This window comes from Carex rostrata, chromosome 34 (genome assembly GCF_964058835.1).
Source record: "Carex rostrata chromosome 34, lpCarRost1.2, whole genome shotgun sequence".
NCBI classification, from domain to species: Eukaryota; Viridiplantae; Streptophyta; class Magnoliopsida; order Poales; family Cyperaceae; genus Carex; species Carex rostrata.
Genome location: NC_135951.1, coordinates 1,703,549 through 1,723,685, shown reverse-complemented (window position 1 = coordinate 1,723,685; position 20,137 = coordinate 1,703,549). Strand labels below are relative to the sequence as shown.

The 20,137-nt window shown below is 33.4% G+C and overlaps 1 protein-coding gene and 1 pseudogene across 2 annotated transcripts; both read right to left on the bottom strand.

Annotated features, from left to right (window-relative positions):
- Nucleotides 1-3,862: 3,862 nt before the first annotated feature.
- On the bottom strand, nt 3,863-5,564 carry LOC144548848 (nudix hydrolase 20, chloroplastic-like; annotated as a pseudogene). Its single transcript, XR_013509483.1, has 5 exons — nt 5,373-5,564; nt 5,015-5,071; nt 4,400-4,579; nt 4,209-4,288; nt 3,863-4,116 (listed from the first exon to the last, which is right to left on the bottom strand). The product of XR_013509483.1 is annotated as a nudix hydrolase 20, chloroplastic-like (transcript).
- Nucleotides 5,565-6,131: 567 nt separating this feature from the next.
- LOC144548847 (uncharacterized) lies at nt 6,132-7,423 on the bottom strand. The gene is made up of 2 exons (XM_078297561.1): nt 6,827-7,423; nt 6,132-6,421 (listed from the first exon to the last, which is right to left on the bottom strand). Exons 1-2 carry the CDS (start codon nt 7,410-7,412, stop codon nt 6,132-6,134), a joined length of 876 nt encoding a protein of 291 aa, XP_078153687.1. The 5' UTR covers nt 7,413-7,423.
- Nucleotides 7,424-20,137: the final 12,714 nt, after the last annotated feature.

The following is a 20,137-nucleotide window of genomic DNA, read 5'->3' as shown; positions in this document are numbered from 1 at the left end:
TTCAACCGATTTTGTGTGAAAAAAAAATCATTTAGACACATAACTTGAATTTAAATCGGCAATGATCCGTTCCGACTCGATTAAGTCAACTTGGTCTCGACTGATTTTTTAAGCCCCGATCATGAAAAAATTGAGTTAAGTAGTTTGATCCTAAATTAGTTTGATTTATTATTCATAATTTGAGTTAAATTTGAGCGTGATAGCAGTTAAGTTATTGAGCTCAAAGTAATTTAAATTTGAATTGGGTCAAATTCTGCATGAGCTTAAATTATTATTTTTGTGATACTTGTTTTTATATTATTTTGAATAGCAAAGCATAAATAAAAAGTTACTTTTTTAAGTTAAATTTATTAAATTATCAATATTATCTTGGTTGCATATATAACAATAACTTTTATTTTAAAGTTATTAAATTATCAATATTATCTTGATTGCATATATAACAATTTTAGAAAACAAATTTTTACTTTGTAATGCTTATGACTAAAAACTATATTTAATAAACAGTATCAAATGCCAAGATATATTTGGATCAAGTTCAAACGGGTCAATTAAAATGTTTTGAATATATAGTTCAAATCAAGATAGCAAATTATTGTAATTCAAGCAAGATGAAATTGAGCCAAATTTAAAATAGGGGCAATTTCATGTATATCCCTCAAAAGTTTGAATATTACGTATTTATCACTCCAAAATCAATAATTACATATTTATCCTTGAAAATCAAACAAACTCACATATTTTTCCAATCTAACTATAAAACATATCAAATATTTCCAAAATAATTAAACAGTATTTTCTAAAACTTAAAAAATATATTTTATAGTATTAATTAATAATATGTTGACTATTATCCCATTTGTTTATCTTTAGTCCGTCTAAGTTCTCTTCTCTCAAAGGCGTCAAACCTCCCGCCTCTCTCTCCAAACGAAGATGGAAAGTTAAAGTAGTGAGAGGTGACAGAAATCTGTGAGAGGGAAGGCGACTAGGGAAGGCGGGGAGAAATATGTGATTTGGCGTGTTTGGAGTGAGAGGCGGGGGAAGTTTGGCGCTTTACAAAGAAGAGAACTCAAGTGAACTAAAGCGACTTTGGGCACAATGGTCAATATATTATTAATTAATATTGTAAAATAAATTTTAAAGTTAAAAAAAATATTATTTAATTATTTTTTGAGATATTTGATATGTTATAGAGTTAGATTGGATAAATATGTGAGTTTGTACAATTTTTAAGAATAAATATATAATTATTAATTTTAGAGGGATAAATAAGTAATATTGAAACTTTTGAGGGATATACATGAAATTCCCCCTTTAAAATAAGTCCGAGTTGACCAGAATTACAAGGTAAACTTTCAGTGCTAAAATTTAATGGCCGTCAATTTTAAGCCATTCTATTTATTGGTGTAGTTAAACAATCTAAATAATCGATCATCTATTAACTTTAAAAATATGCTAGAAAATAATAATCAAAACATGCACAGTTCAAAAAAATAGTCTCTGGTTGTAATTATTAGGTCAATTAAACATGCACAGTTCAAGTTGCCTTAATGGGCCTGAAATTTGGTGAAACGCAACTTGTCTCTGGTTGCAATTATTTGATTAGTTAGCAGAAATCGTTTCTGTAAACCTTTTATTATTATTTATTATCAATATTTTACTTATTTATTATTATTTCCACCCACCCAACCATTATATTAATTAATATGGCTTATTAAATATACATACAGTGAGAGCGGCTTGTTCGGCAGAGCTCTTTTAGCCTCCTTTACATCTTAATCTTAGTTATTCCGGCTGATCACTCACTTTTTAGCTCGGATTTAGAGATCTCCTTAATTAGTCTTGATTCTTAATCCACACTTCTTCCTTGAGATACAGGTTCCTTAAGTCCCCTTTTAGAGAATCTTTCAAGCGTTTATGGACTATTTTAATTACCTATAATTTGTACTTCTCCTCAAGAAGCGATTTTTATTTTTCTATTCTTTCTTGCTTAGCCTATGGCTCCAAGCCCAAGGCACGAAAAAAAAAAATAAAACATCCTTTTACTTCTGACCGAGATTGCCGTCTTGACAATGAAGAACTTGTAAATCTAATGTTATAAATGACTTCGCCTTGATTTTCTCTTTTTATTGACATCCCATGATGGGTACTATTGTCCCACCCAAAATACAGGAATAACAATCTGCCACATATATTTATTAAGACATATACGTCAGACACTAGATTTTTTTTATGCATTACCAATAATACCATTATATATTAACCACATCCCAATATTTCTTACTAATTTATCTGACAAACTACGATAAACTATTAGATACAATCCTGTTAGTTACAACAACCGAAAACCCCATATTTATGTGATTATGCTATTAGATGCAATCCATAATCATTTATCTGTATTCATGTAATAAATCTGAAAATAACTCAAAGGGTGGAAATGAAAAATAATAAAATAATATTATCTCCTAGTGTGAATTTGCCATAATCAGGCCACTGGACTTGCAATCAAATCTATATCCAGAATTAAATAATCGCAACTTCACATTAACAGTTCAATTTATATATAAAAACAAAAATAAATGCTCAATCACAATATTCAATTGAATCTCAACTCATAGAATTTCAAATGAAGCTCAACAAAAACATTTGACTCAGATTACTAAAACTAGTAACACATAAAGATGACCCACCAACTGATCACACAGGTGACCACGCTAAACAAACACCTGTCGATATCTAGTACTTCCACTTACTCTCATCTCATGTGTTTAGACTTATACCGTTCATTAAAGTGTAGGTCATAGTCCACATGATATTTCATATGCAATAAAATCATAATTTGTTTTTTTTCAACACATTAAACAAAACTGTCATTTTGGTCCAAACTGGATATGACATCAGTTATTAACCTAAAACTATCCATCTGAAAAGTTAAATTACAATACCACAAAAACTAAATTCACAGTTGCTCTCTTACAAGTTCTGATCCAATTGACATTAGCACAAATGAATAAAAAAAAGAACAATCACAAAAGGTTTAGATTTTAGGAAAACGAGTGTTATATAAAAATGTGTATATGCATGAAATTTGTTGGTTATACAGTGGTGTATGCACACCACATAATTGAATATAAGAAAAGAGTGAGGCTACGCGCGGTAATATGCATATTACAGAGTGGCCTGTTCTATGAACTTACATCTCTATTTTCAAAATTCAAATAGTTGATCCAAACAGCTAAACATGACCTCCATATGAAAATGCACTTGCAAACATTTGTTTTTCATTTTTGAGAACCTTTTAACTATCTTTTTAGATAGGTAAAAAATAACTTGATTTGAAATTCTAGATCATCAAAAGTAGTGATTTTCTACCAATCTAAAATATAGTAAAAAAATTCTAAAAAATGTAAAATTTGATCTCCAATTATATTTTCATACAGAGGAAATAGAAATATGGATCCATAGCACGGATTGATCCATAATATGCATAATACCATAATCTCACTATAAAAAAGGAGTAAAACCTTCATTTTTGGGAACAAAATCTGGAGGCAACTTCAGATCATAGCAGAAAAGTACATCTCTTTTGTACGGATATTCCTCAATATCCATGTACGAAACTGCCCCTACAGGTATAACACTGAAAAAAAAAACAGTACGGCCACAAAATATCAACTATAACTATAAAAAAAAAAAAAAAAAATTTTCTTATATTTAGATGAAAGTACAAGGTTGGGATGTATACTTGGTAGAGATAGACGCTGGGATTCCAGCTTCTTCTTCACATTCTTTTATTATGTTCTTCTTGCATGAAATTCCATGTGGCTGAAAAAAATTGATGTACTAAATAAGTATATTCGCACGTACTATGGATCAATAATTTGATTTTCAATGTCCAAATAGTTGATCTGAATCGTTCAAAAAAGATTTCTATATATATAACTAGTTAGAAGTCTCCTAGTGATTTTTAGGTACTTTGTTGATAATTTTTGTTCTGTATTAAATGTGATTGAGCAGTCCAGGAAAAGTAGGTTTATCTTTGCTTCTTTTAGCAACCCACAAAAACTTCTCACCGTCAATCTCCACATATCCATTCATGTGTACTCCATAAGCCTATCATATATTAATTGATCAAGTAAGCTACAAAGAAAGATACATGTTAATGTTTCCTTCCATGGTAACATGAATTGAAGGGTATTTTAGACCTTTATGCCAAAATATGGGGCAGCTGAACGCTCTAAGGAGAAGAAGGGGGCACTCCAAATGCTAATGTCACGGGATACAACTGAATTATATATAAGAAAAGAAGTACAATGTTACACAGAGTTATCTCAATATATAAAATATTCTATCCAAGTTTCACAAAAAGGCTAATTATGAGAAAGTGTAGAAGTACCTCATTTCGAATACCGGGAATAAGGTTGCCTAAGTATTTAATGACATGTGCAACTGCTTCTGTTCTAGCCTCGTATGATTTTAGTGATGGATTAAATTTAGTATGCTCACCTACTTTTCCTTCTCCATTTTTATCTTTTACAATGCTAAATACATCATTGTGTTTGCTCAAGTGTTCGGTAAATCAAAAACAAAACAAATTCAAAGAAAACTATTGAGAATAAGTAAAAGTTAAAAAAAGTTTGAAAAAAAAAAAGTGATAAACAAAAGCTTATGCTTTGTGAGTATAGGCGGCAATCTGATTATCAATCAGGAATGACATGAATTCATCCTTCTTTTCCTACAAATTTTTTAAGCTTAATTGTAAATTCATAAGCACTAGTGTTTTATCATAAAATGTAATCTTACCAAAATTACCTTCTAAGTTTGCACTATCAATCAAATGAATATCAAATCAAATAAGATTTGTGTAATTAGGAAAACCCATAACGGATAGTAGCAAATTAGGCAAACATAAGGACTAATTAGCTTATATAAACCCTTGAAAGCAATGTACTGAAAAATCAATAAATGAAATTGTTTCTCTTTCAATTCAATCTCAAATTCTAATAGGTACCATAGCCACAGTGGCATCAGCACCCTCATATTTCCAATTTGAGGACAACAATGCATACTACAAATCCACCCAAAATATTCTGTACCAATTTTATATGAGAAAGAGTACCAAACAAAAATTCCATTTTTTCTAGGGGTTTGCATGCAAAACGGAAAACAAAGGTAAACATGGATATAACAATTTGATACGAGGGAGAGTATCAAATAAAAATTCTGTACCAATTTGATATGAGGAAGAGTTTCAAATATAAATTGCAAAATTCAGTACCAATTTGTATTAGTAAAAATTCCAAAATTTCCAGGGGTTTTTGTGCAAAAAAAAAGAGAGACTCACGGAGCCTCGGTTTTCAGACACCAACTCTCTGAAAGAAACCGTTGAGATCCGACGGTTCATCATCGTTGATGGAACCGAACCGGAGCGCATCGGTCCAGTCAAACCGAACCGATGAGCCGGTGGAGGCGAACCGGGTTGGGGTGGAAGTAAGGCGCTTAGTAAGGGAGATTGGCGGGAGAGCAGACAAGCGAGGACGGGAGAAGGGGATTGAGGGCATTTTGGTAATTCCTTTAGATCGGCGATTTGACAGTAGTAGTAGGAGGCGTGATGATATGTGGACCGAATGGACATCTTTTTAATTTTCTCTGTCTATATGTTAGCCCATGACCTTGTATTGGGCTTATTTGAGCCCAAATAAGGCCTAGTGTTCAAGTTGGTACACACACACGCACATATAGTAGTACAGCACAGAAGAAATCCAGTAATATATTAATAAAACATGCAAAAAAAAAGTATAAATTAAAGATCAATTTAACTAACAACAAAATTATTAAACACAAAAACATTCTCTTCACCTTTTTCTGTCTAAAAGATTTAAGTTGGTACATACATATATAGTAGTACATGCAGCACACAATAAATCCAGTAGTAAATAAAACATGCACAAATAATGAGAAGAAATTAAATAAGAAAGTGAAACAGTAAGGAAGATTATTTATGAGCTCCAAGAGTTTTACTGCTTAACTTGAAAACTTGATAATTATATCGTCTACGTACAGATTTCAATTATATTTAAGGTAAGCGTTGCAACAGCATATATGTCGAGCTTGGTAAGATATAGTTCTCAAATGCACATTTGAAACATGAGCAGATAGACGTGCGTAAGAAATTCTCCTCCCTGGCTCAATTGCTTGGCATGGTTGTATGTTTTGCAATTAATAGCCGCATAGCCCAGCATCTCCACCCAAACTTTGCTGATAACGAGCCACCTCTTGTCCTCTTCCCACATATCATTTAGCTCTTTTGCGAGCCGGCGCGCATCAGACAACACCGACCATGTTGTGTGTTCTAAGTTTAAGGTATTATCATCCATGTCTAAATGCAAATCCATTAATGCTACTCTCACCTCTTCTTCTGTAAGCCCAATTCTCTTTGCGTGATAGAAAATTTTGACACTGGCACAGGTGTCCTGAAATCTTATTTTCCCGATTCCATCCGGCATCAAAGACGGTTGCATTATTAAAAGGTACACCATGTAGTTTGAAATTTTTCAAACTCATTTCACAGTCTGAGTGACTACTGCTATTGTCATTCCTAGCACCGAGGGCGTGGAAGCAGAGATCCGTGGCAATGTGCCATAATAGAATACTCTCGTCAAATTCCTTATCTTTGATGCTCCAATCCAAATGTTCACATATCTCATCTTGGAGTACTCTATCTCCTTTGCTATCTTTTAGCTCTTGCAAATCGACCTTGGGTGCATCAGTGTAGCTGATTGGCAACCTGTCGTTGAGCTCTTTATATAAAAGCTCTTCTAACTCGGTTGGCACAGGAACAGAGTGAATGAAAACAACTTATCCCATAACCTTTTCAGCTTAATATCACCCAAAAACCGTTTAATGATGGTCTTTTTATCTCTCAGGGAAAAACTCATGAAACTGTATTGATCCATTGAGTGTGACCACTGGGGCTTGCTCTCGGAGAAAAAACATGACATAACTTTGGCAATAAGAACTGCCAGATTCTTTAGTAGACTGTGTTCCTTTAATTCAAGTGTGAATATCATCCAATCAGAGAATATGATTAGAAAAAGGGAAATCAATTCCATGAATAGAGCTGAACCAAATAAAACATAAGATATTATTATGTCTGTTTTTGCATAACCTCTTTTATCGCTCTTAAGAAAAAGTACGAAAGCAGAGAAGATCATCACAAGAGAGAGAAATCGCCAGAGGCAACCACGCAGACCATTAATAAGAACAGCCTTGGTGTGGAGCACATCATATAGGAATGAAAGCTCTATTTCCACAACTTTAAATGCCTTCCATACACTACAGTTTTGGAAATAAGGTCGCCAATTGTTTTGCTCATTGGAGGTGAGTCTGAGGTCAGCCACAAGAGGCATGAATCTCTTAAATAAATCGTAGGCATACAGTATAGTGTAAGGCAACGACTCATCCCTTCTTTTGAAATATTTTCTGTTGCGTACATTCCTTACATCTGTATCCGTCTTCAATCTTACATAGTCAGATCCGGGTTCGAAGTGAGAATATACAAAAATTCCTGCAAGTGAGAATATACACCACGCATCAGCAGTGCTTTTGCCATAATTTTCCTTCTTCCCAAGCTCTTTGTGCTGTGATTATCGGGTGGCACAAAAACCTTCCTTAAAAAATTTCATTATTCCGCTCTCTCCATAAAAACCAGCATCCCGCTAGGAAAGTGACTCCCCATGATTGTTTATTTGCCTGTGTATTGCACTTCCAGCGGAGAAAAAGCTCATGAGCGTTTTAGATGATATTTTCGAGAGTAGCTGATCGCCAGCAACTTTTCACTTTATCAATTCACATTATCAGAAGAAGCAGAGTTATTGGACTTGTTTGATATTTTATTTTTAAGAATTAAATTATTATGCATTTTTTAACTTGAACTATTATTTGTTGAATTATTTGAGATATATGAATTATGTGCATAACTCAATCAAATTGTAACTGAATTAGTGTGATACTATCACTACTACAAAAAACATTTTTACCATCACTTCTTTACCATCGGATGTGCTTCCGCACAGATGATGTACGTCACGAGTGATAGCTCTGTAATTACTTTGAACTTTTTACCATATGTTCGGTAAAAACAACAATTGGTATTTTACGAACAGTTAGTATTGAGCGAGTCTTCAACATCGGTTTGGCTAAACGGCCGATGGCATTAAGGGGGCTACTTTTACCATCCATTGTGCACATTATCCGTTGGTGATAGTACAAAGTAATAACAACTCGTTACCATATTGAACCGATGGCATATTCTCAGGGGCAATGCTTGTAAATAATTAGAACCTCGGGTTTAGTATGCACTATCTGCTCCACATGTTAAACCGAAGGTGATGCTGTTATATTATATATATATAGAGTTAGGCTGGGGTGCTATGGATAGCATAAAGGCCTCTATGCTACGGCTCAATATTCGAGTTTTCAAAATCCAAACGGTCGATCCGAACTGTTCATCTTATTCTCCATATTAATATCTGCTTGGAGACCAAATTTTACATTTTTCTGATTTTTTTTTACTATTTATTAAGTATTTTACAAAATTGTTGATCCAACGGTGGCTGCACAAAATAGTAAAACCGTTGGATTAGCGATTTTCAAAGTGGCTTAATAAATAGTAAAAAAAATTCAGAAAATTATAAAATTTGGTTTCCAAGCAGATATTAATATGGAGAATAAGATGAACGGTTCGGATCGACCGTTTGGATTTTGAAAACTTGAATATTGTGCCGTAGCACGGGAGGCCACTATGCTATCCATAGCACCCCAGCCTAACTCTATATATATATATATATATATATATAGAGGAGGGTTCAAATGCCTCCATGTTTTTGTGCCTCCATCATTCTCCATCATTTTCAAAGTTCAAACAGTCGATCCGAACCGCTCAACCTAACCTCCATACTAAAATATGTTTGGAGACCAAATTTTATATTTTTAGGAATTTTTTTACTATTTTTTTAGATAGGTACAAAAATACTGTTTTTAGATGGTTCAGATTTACTGATTTTGTACCTATCTAAAAAAATAGTAAAAAAATTCCTAAAAATATAAAATTTGGTCTCCAAACATATTTTAGTATGGAGGTTAGGTTGAGCGGTTCGGATTGAATGTTCGAACTTTGAAAATGATAGAGAGAGATGGAGGCATGATGGAGGCACAAAAACATGGAGGCATTTGAACCCTCCTCATATATATATATATTTTCTAATAAATCCTAGGTCGATCGATTTATCTCCCCTGAGCCTTACACGGATGATTTAGATTTTGGGAGCCATTTAAAATTAATAAGTTTTAAATATGTTTACACAAATATTAAAGTAAATCAAACAGTAAAGTTCAGCTTTGGATGAGATCATGTACAAAGCACTTTGAACAAAACTATATATGCTTAGTATTCTCTAGCAAGCTAAATTTGGTGAGCCAATTGATGTAATATATGCTTTACCAATTGATGTGTGTGTGTATATATATTTATTTTTTTGTTTGGAATTATGGCATGTAATAAATGATAAATTTAGGAATGCTAAAACTCCAATAATAGCTAGGTTAGCATGGGCTAATATTGCTATATATATCTGTGCTATCAGTCGGTAGAAAGTTCAAAATAATTACATTACCATCCCTAGTTACATACACCATATATCGGTGTTAACTCTAAAAAAAAAATATAAAAATCTTGTCATCCATCAATATACACATATAATTAATGTATGTCAGACTTTTGAAATATAATTTGTATGCAAATTATTTATGAACTTTTTACAAATGGAACCTCACAAGTGACGTGCATTCGCTGTCTCAATTTCAATTATCGTTAGTGTAATTTGATTTCTTAGCGTTTATTTAATTCCAATTTTTCATATTAATTTTACGTGCTTTTTGACATACACACAATTCCAAGTTTGTTCAATTCAAGCAACAAACACATGTAATTTAGAACTTGGATTGAAGGTTAATTATGAGCTATAGGCATATATGTAGGTCACAATTAATAATATTCTAAGGTTAAGAGTTGGTCAAATATGAATTATGCAATCAAACTTATAGACATAATTATCTTTCTGATCCAATGAAGTCCTCAGTTATGTTCTATTGGAATTCTATTACCGGACATGCCGGTGTCAGTAATATTAGGCTGATTTAATTTACAATTTAAAACATTTTAAGTGAGTTATAAACGTCACATTTCTCAAGATATTTTTAGAATAAAGCATTGCCAGGTCCAATATAGAAGCAAATAAATGTATACACACACACACACACACACACACACACACACATGCAATACTGTTTTTAACTTGTCTATTTCTTTATTAACTACATAACTGAACTCTTTGTTGTTCAGCTAAAACCTTAATTAGGAATACATAACAATTAAAAATTAAAACTTCATATAAAAGAAATTTAAATAAAAGTAAATAATAAATTTAGAAATATAAAAACAGACACTCCGTGTTTGGCATTTAAAATTGTCTTTTATTAATTATATATAACTATTTTTATGTATGTATTATGGCTTTATATGAAATCCATCCTAGAAAAACCTTACCTATAAATTCCACCATTTGTCTCGCAGTTTTCATTGTGCCAATTTCATAAAGCATTTTACATTGCTACAGACAACAAAAAGAGACAGAACAGAGTGAGATGGAAGTAGCCGTGATGGATCGATTTTTAATAAAATGTATGATGTTCGCTGCCATGATGTTAATAGCCATCGGAAGTGTTCCAGGCCCAATGTCGTTGATGATGTTAGATGTAGCTATCACCATGTTTGTTTTTGGCACCTTCGTCTATTTTTGTGCTTGTTTTCGGCCACTTTTTATACAGCCATATCCACCAGCCCAAATGTCATTGACGATGTCAAAGGTAGCAATCACCGTGCTTGTTTCTGGCTACTTACTCTATCACCTTTGTTGTTGTCGGGCACTTCTTCAGAAATAATTCTGACTGGTTTCTTCTATAGGAGTATGATGCTACTATTATCATTGGCCATAGTAGTTTTGCTTATAAGAATCGTGAATGGTTTTACATTTTATGTTTTCATGTGTACGCGCGTTGGAATTATAAAATTTGTAATGTGTTGTTAATTAGTTGAACATTAATTGACATATATATATAGAGGAGGGCTCAAATGCTCTATTGCTTCATACCTCAATTGTACTCCAACATTTTCATCTTCAATTTTAAAGTTCAAACAGACCATCTGATGTATTCAATATGATGTCCACATTAAATATGATATATTGGAGACCAAATGCTATATTTTTTTGAAATCTTTTTGCTATTTTTTTTAAGAAAGGTACAAAATCAGTGTGTTTCATAAAATTGTGGATCATCTAAAAGTAATTACTTGTACTTATTTTACAAAATACATGACATATCATACATAGATGTGGGAAAATTCCCAATAAACAGACAATCAAACAGACGATCAGCTACAGACGAACATTAACCATACATGATATACCATACACGAATGTGAGAAAATTCCAAATAAACAATGTGTAAATGAAGGAGACATTCGTGCGAAAATGAGCTCAGTCATGCATACATACTCGGGCCATATAAATGCAACTGTGTACGAAAAACTCCTCTATTTGCACACAATTTTTTTTTAATAAGAAATGTGTATGATTCTCAACAATTGTACATAGTTTTGTTTAACTGAATGGTGTATATAATGGTAAACTTTCTTACTTGGTTTCTTTAATTTAATCATGTATGGTTATTGTCTAGGGTTTTTCGGGAAAAAATATATTTCTTTTATTGTGTATGTCTTTCATTTCATACAAGTTTATATAGTCTCTATCTATAGGCAATAATTGTATAAGAAAAGATATATCAATTAATTCCACAAATAAATAGATAGTGGGAGTAGTGAGAATAAATGGGTAGTGAGGAGATGAAGATGAATTAATATCTACATAAACCATATAGAATTTGGTTTATAACACTTCTGCTTGGATGTTCATATTTCGTTATATACTATTAATATGATACTATAGAATCAATACTAAAATGATACTTCTGGACCATTTATACTACCTAATTAAAAAGAGAAGGGCTCAAATGCCCCATTACTTCATGCCCCAATCGTACCCCAACATCTTTATCTTCAATTTCAAAGTCCAAACAAAAGATCAAAACCGCTCAACATAATATACATGTTAAAATGTGCTTCAAGATCAAATTTTACATTTTTTGAAACTTTTTTACTATCTTTTAAGATAGGTACAAAATCACTATTTTTGGATGGTCCACAATTTCCTTAAAAACATTGATTTTATACCTATCTTAAAAAATAGTAAAAAATTCCGAAAAATGTAAAATATGATCTCGAAGCACATTTTAAGTGGATATTATGTTGAGCAGTTCGAATCTTTTGTTTGAACTTTGAAATTAAAGATAAAAATATTGAGGTATATACGATTGGGGCATGAAGCAATGGGGCATTTGAGCCATTCTCAATTAAAAATCTTACCAAGAAAAAATTTATTGAAATAAAAACTTGGTTAAGAAAAAAACAATACTACGTATATAACGCTTCCGACATTTTGATATTATTGATTATTTTTCAACTGATATAGACCAATCTTCTTTGTCTCCTTTGTGAGTTGTTCAAAAACTCTTATCGGCAAATTTAAATTACAATTTAATTAAAGCATTTTAAGTGAGTTATAAACGTTACATTTCTCAAGATATTTTTAGAATAAATCATTGCCCGGTCCAATATATATAGAAGCAAATATATATATATATATATATATAAGTATATATATAGTATATATATAGTATGGCTAATTTGCTGCCGGCAGCAATTCAGCAAAGTGCTGCCAGATCTATTAGCTGTCGGATCTGATTTGAGATTCGTACCTGATGAAGTGCTAATTTGATTTGAGAGAATGGAAAAAATGCTCCGTGTGTAGGGTTTTGATTTTCTCTTTCCTCCCCTCAGCCTCTCTCTCTCGTTCTCTCCTCCTGCGCCTCTCTCGTTCTCTTCTCAGGCTGCTAAGCTGGGTCCAGGCCCATCTAGTTCGTGATCGCTCCGACAACTCTGCCCAGCTCCAGTTAGCTCAGCTACGCTCTAGGTCGCTCAGCTCTGCCTCTCTCTCGTTCTCTTCTCTTCCCGTCAGCTCTGCTCCCTGTGTCGTCTCTCCCTCGACTCCAGTGAATCTCTATCGATCCTTCGCGTTTTACGGAATCGAAACAGAACCATGTAAGTCTCTGTCCTTCTCTCCATGTCTCTGTGTTTCTGATTAATTGATCCCAATTGCTTCTAACATAATAAGATATAATTATCTCTTCACAAGTTAGATAACTAATTTCGAACTCGGACAAAAGTTTCATGGAACTTAACAATGTTGTATACTTGAAATCAAGCTTTTATATAATTTGCCCTTTTTGTTTTCTGTATATTGTCCCAGTTCTATACAGCATGAAGGAAAATTATAAACACAGATGCTTAATTAGCAGAAATGATGCGAAAGCTATAGTAGTAATAGGTAAGCAAATTACTATTCAATGAGGTATATATGTATTGATTAATACTTGTCCAAGAGTATACATTATGCATAGTTTTTTAATATTCTTTGTCAAAACCAAGGATGAACATATCAGTCTGGGTGGTACTGGTACTTGTTTTTTTAAACTGAAATTTTAGTATTAAATTCAGATATCCTTGCTCAAACTTCTGCGAACTTATGTGCTATGAATTAAAAAAAAGTATAAAAACCAGCTGGTGTTATGGTTCAACCATCTCATCAAAATAAAATTCATATTGAAAGTCTCGCATTAAGCTCTGATATGTGTAAAATCAATTGAGTTGGACATGGGTATACCCATACCTTGAGTCCGACTTGTAGCTATTGTCAAAGAAAGAAAGGCCACAATATGAGTACATGTTCAAAGGTATAATAATTTAACAGAAATCCTCAATTTCAACTTATGGCAATTATTTTTGCTTTTTCTGTAACATCAAAATCTGAAAGTTTTTCTTTATTTCACCCTTTTTATAACATACTACTGTGTTCTACTTTTGTAGAAAAAGAAGGATGCTAAAATTATCCAAGGGTCAATCACAAGAATCATATGCAATATGTTTAGTTCGGTCTCTATTGTTACACTCACTTAGTTGATGGTCTATCTTGTTCGACCTGATTTTTTTTGTCTGTATAAATATCTTTTTAATATTATAGAGTACATTTTTCTATATTTTGACTATTTTAGGCATTTTCAATTCTTTAGGTACTTTCATATATATGTCATTATCGAGTGAACCATATATATAAGCTATTACAACATCCATAAGTTGATTTAGATTTTGTGATTGCGAGACTTAATAGAAATTTGAAAGTTATCGCATTCATTATAGGTGAATATGTTTCTTCATAATCGATCTCAGGTATTTAAGTAAAACCTTGCACCACTAGTTTATTGTTGTAAGCAATCTTCTGTGTTGTTTGACTAATTTGCAAAACATATAAACATTGAAATTTACTGTTTCTTTGTTTAAGACGTATGCATGTTCAGCTGTTACGTCCTAAGGTCAAAGAAAGTCAAAGATACATATTGTGACAAGTTGTATAAGATAATTAACATGATCCATGATCTCCTGGATCCAAATGATTTGATGCAAATGATTTGATAGAAGATTCACACAAGCTATTTGGAATGTCAGATATTGATGAGATGTTGAATCATGAAGATTACCGAAGATCATTGAGATCGAGATCATGAAGATTAAGATCACACTTTACCATTTTGTTTTATCAATCTTAAATTATATCCAAAAGTATGGTAAAGTAGATCAAAAGTTGTGATCACCCGAGTCTAGTCATTGCATGGCTTGATGTCCAATTCAAAATTCAAATTACTGGGTCTAGTAGATACTGGAAACTAGGCACAAGCAAAATAGGTTAATCCATAATGTTGTTGATCTTGTGATATGCATAGAGTTGTTGACTCTCCTTTAAAGTCCACTATAAATAGTGAGTTATGTCATCTGTCTAAGGTGACAAAGAGAATACCCTCACATATACAAATCTATTGAGAGGCTTAGCTAGCCTAGTCCATTGTTTTTTGTGCCTAAACTTTAATTATATTTTCAACAACCTTAAATATATTTCACCAAAATTGATAATTGTGAAATTAGAGTGAAGCTAATGATTGTCCGGACTTAGAGACTTTGTTGCTTGCCTACTCCAAGATGTTGTGCTTGTTCTTGGGCTGTGGTGCTCACTTGTCTCTTTGAGTTGTTGTCGTCATCTGTCTGTTTGTGTGGACCGTAGTAGTGTTGTCTGCTTGTTCTTGAGCCTTTATATTGTACCTCCCTATTCTTTTTTTCCTTACAAACAACCAAATAGATCTCTGCACTTATTTTTTTTGCGTACCAAAATAGAAAAGAAACTGGTATGGACATGTACCATCAATCAAAGCACTCAAGCCAACCATTCAGTCTCGCAAACCAAAGTGTTGAATTTATGCAATTTCTGAGGAGAGATTATTTTGAGAAAACAATTTTTTCATTCAATCTTTTTTTCTTTACACTGTTTCCATTCCTATATATATTACAAACATCTAAGCTACTGTTTTGTTACCGTTTGTACCTTGTACCTATGTACAGTATACCTATTTGTTGAATATATGCAAGGAGGCCCCTTTACTTCCTTGATTTAATCCTAGCCTTCTATTTCTAGATCTATGATGATTATCAATCTGAGATCCTAGATCCTATTTCCAATCTGAGATCCTAGATCCTATTTCTCAACACTCCCCCTCAAGCTTGGAATGTATATATCATACAATCCTAGCTTGCTTGAAATTTTTTCAAATGAACTCGGGTCCAAGCCTTTGGTGAGGATATCTGCTAGTTGATCTTCACTCTTAACGTATGGTATTTGTATTTCCTTTGCTTGAACTTTTTCTCTAATGAAGTGACAATCCACTTCTATATGTTTGGTTCGCTCGTGGAATACCGGATTCGATGCGATATGTCTTGCGGAGTTATTATCACAATACATCTTCATTGGTTGATCACAAGCAATGCCTATTTCTTTGAGTAGATGTTTTATCCAAGTTAATTCGCATGCGGTTGACGCCATGGCACGATATTCCGCCTCCGCGCTAGATCGTGCCACAACGTTTTGTTTCTTGCTTTTCCATGTGACTAAATTTCCTCCTACAAATGTGCAAAAGCCGGTAGTGGATTTTCTATCAAAACTTCCAGCCCAATCTGCATTGGAATAGCCACATATGATATTAGAATTATTGTTTTTCATCCAAATTCCCTTGCCGGGATTTTTCTTTAAATACCTTAAAATTCTATTTATTGCCTCTAGGTGTAGAGTTCTTGGCGAGTGCATGAATCTACTAATTTGGCTTACGAAAAAAGAAATATCCGAACGGGTGACCGTTAGATAAATTAGCTTTCCAACTAGCCTTTGAAATTGGTTTATGTCTTTAATTGGTTCACCATCCTCATCATTTAATTTATGCCGGTTATCAATTGGGGTAGAGATTGGTTTGCATCCTAATTTACCGGTTTCCTTTAAGAGGTCTAAAGTATACTTTCTTTGGGAGATGAAGAGTCCCAATTTTGAATGTGCTACCTCTATTCCTAGAAAATATTTTAAATATCCAAGGTCTTTGATGTCAAATTTTTCTTTTAATTGGCTTTTAACTCTTTTAATTTCTTCTACGTTATTTCCGGTAACTATAATATCATCTACATATACTAGTACAAGGGTTATATTTTCTCCATCATTTTTAATAAATAATGAATGATCGGCACTACAAATTTTAAACTTGCAAGAAATTAAATAAGAGCTAAGTTTTCCATACCATGCCCGTGGAGATTGCTTCAATCCATAAATCGATTTATTTAACCTACAAACTAAATTATAATTGTTTTCCAATTTATGGCCGGGTGGTAGGTTCATATATACCTCTTCTTTAAGTGTTCCTTGAAGAAAGACGTTTTTTACATCCATTTGGTACAAATTCCAATTGTTATTCGTCGCAATAGAAAATAAAATTCTAACGGTATTCATTTTAGCTACCGGGGCAAAGGTTTCATTGTAATCTATTCCATATGTTTGAGTATATCCTTTGGCAACTAATCTAGCCTTGTACCGTTCTATGGTACCATCACTATTATATTTGGTTTTGTATACCCATTTGCAACCAACGGGTTTTTTGTTTTTTGGTAATTGTACAATTACCCATGTCCCATTTTTTTCAAGAGCTCTTAGCTCTTCCTTCATGGCACCACACCATACCGGATCAATTATGGCTTCTTGGTAGTTATTTGGTTCTAGTGTTCTCTCAATGGAGGTGAGAAATGCATTATAAGAAGAAGAAATATTTTTATATGATATGAATTCTTGTATAGGGTATTGCACCGTATAGGTCTCATAGTCTCTAAGTCTAGTGGACGGTATTGGTGTTCTTAAGGACTGTCTAACTTCTTGATTTTCTTCTATTTCATTATCATTGGTTTCAATATTTTCTATTGTTTCTTCAACAACACTTGTCTCAACCTCTTGGTTATTATCTTGTGTAACTAATTGGTCATTTACATGAGGTAGTACCGTTGGTTCCAAATTTATTTGGTCACTTGCATGTGGTGTCTCACTCATTTCCATTGTTTTGAAATATGACTTATCTTCACAAAATATAACGTCTCTAGACGTAAATAATTTTTTTGTTATAGGATCATAACACTTATATCCCTTTTTAAATGAGGAATATCCCAAAAAAATAGTTTTGGTTGACATATAGTCAAATTTATCTTTTCTTTTAATTTTTACAAAGCATACGCAACCAAATACTCTTAGATAATCAAAATTAATTTTTCGTTGGTAAAGGATTTCCATTGGACTTTTATTTTGTAAAATAACGCTTGGTAATCTATTTATTAAATGAGTGGCGCAAAGGATGGCATCCGACCAAAATTTTTTTGGAACATTATTTTGAAATAGTAATGCACGTGTCATTTCCAATAGATGTCTATTTTTTCTTTCCGACACTCCATTTTGCTCGGGAGTGTTTATGCAAGTAGTTTGATGTATGATTCCTTTTTCTTTAAAAAAAGTTGTGAAATTTTTGTTTACAAATTCCGTTCCATTATCCGATCTAAAAATTTTAAGTTTTGCATCAAATTGATTTTCTATGAGACATAGAAACTCTTTAAAGCAATTGAAAACCTCATCTTTTGATTTTAATAAATACAACCAAGTAGTTCTAGAAAAATCATCAATAAATATAACAAAATATTTGAATCCATTATAAGAGTTAATTGGGGCCGGACCCCATACATCGGAGTGAACTAAATCAAACAATGCTTCACTTTTGCTATTTGATTGGAAAAAAGGAAGCTTTGTTTGTTTTGCCAACTTGCATATATCACAATTGATACAATTTGAAAATGAAAAATCTAGTGCACTATTTAAAATCTTGTTGGAAGGATGCCCAAGCCTCTTATGCCAAATGTCTTGGTTAATAGATTTAGCGGAAGCACAAACGTTTAATTCTTGTAAATTCAAGAGATAGTGTCCATTTTCAAGAAAACCTTCCCCAATCTTCCTCCCGGTTTCCCGGTCCTGAAAGATAATATTTTTATATGAGAAAATTAAGTCACAATTAAACTCATATGTTAGTTTTTTTACGAAAATTAGATTTATAGGGAATGTATCAAGATATAGAACATTATGAACTTTTTTGTTAAAAATATCAATTTCTCCTACACCATTAATTTGTGCTTTCATACCGTTGGCCACTAATACAAATTGATTATTTTTTGTCATGTCTAAATTTGTAAGAAGGTCTTTATTTCCAAACATATGGTCAGTGGCACCGCTATCTATAATTATTTGATTATACAAATCTAAATAATTTGAGTTAGAGACAATACCACAAGTGTTGTTTGAATTTTTCTTGGAGAACCACACAGAGAACTGCTCAAAAAACTGCTGCATCGGATCTGACCCGCTTGACCCGCCAGCGCCATCTGGGTTAGACCCTGGTTCACTTGAACCAATCATTTTTATTGGCCGGTTGGGTTCAGTTTGAGCAGAATAGCCCCCACGCGACTCAGCCCCTTTCTTTCTCTTCTTCCCTTCATTCCAGTCCGCCATTTTCACGTCTCCCCCTCCCCTCTTTGAATCCCACCACTTCGGCCTGAGATGTGGGTGAAGAAAATAACATTTTTCGGCTTGGTGACCCTCCTTTTTGCAGTGAGAGCATCTATCTCTCTTGATACTTGACTGGTTTGAGTAATTTGGGAAGTTAGGGTTTTTTCCGAAATTGGGGTTTTTTGTGGCAAAGCTATGAGTCTCGTGTCCCTCGCTGCCACCGACTTGTGGACCACTCATAGCAAGCCGTCGGCTTTCTTCTTGCTCCACCATGGTGGTAATTTGAGCAAAGGAGGGAAGGGAAGTTGTTAAAAGAAGTTGTGATTTCACGGCTTCATAGCTTGGATTGAGACCCGCGAGATATTGGAAGATTTTATCTTCTTCTTCTCTCTGAATGGCTATTGGATCTGGTATGGGTGGCCGATAAACTCGAAGTTCATGCCATTTCTTTTGAAGAGCACCTAGGTACTCTATATTACTCCTTGACCCTTGTTGTTCTTGCTGGATTTCTAGTTTTAATCGATAAATGTGGGAATTGTTGTTTTGTCGGCCATACATCGTTTTTATGCCTTCCCACAGTGAGAAAACTGTTTCATGGCCAAGGAATATTTCTGAAACACTCGGCTCCATGGATTGCATGATCCATGTCATGACTCTGTCATTCTTAGATTGCCACTGTTTTCTTGCCTTTTTTTCGGCCTCAGTTGCCTCATCTTTCTTTTTTGGAACCGGCTTTTCAGACTCTCCTGTGATGAATTCTAAAACCTCTCTTCCACTGAGAGATAATCTTGCGGCACTTACCCATGAGAGATAGTTTTGGCCGTTGAGCAATGAGTTTGTGAGTTTTGAGGTATTGGTGGCTTCTTTCGAATGCTGCCCCTCTGAAGCCATCTCTTTGACGTGCTAGACTTCTGTTTATGGGTTTTGATTTTGCTTGTGTATAT

Bases quoted from the DNA above. Each gene is read 5' to 3' on its own strand.
- LOC144548847 (XM_078297561.1), bottom strand. From the start codon at position 7,412: ATGCCTCTTGTGGCTGACCTCAGACTCACCTCCAATGAGCAAAACAAT. The intron at 6,422-6,826 runs GTTAGAAGAGCT...TTGGGCTTACAG, and splicing joins TCTGTTCCTGTGCCAACCGA to AAGAAGAGGTGAGAGTAGCA.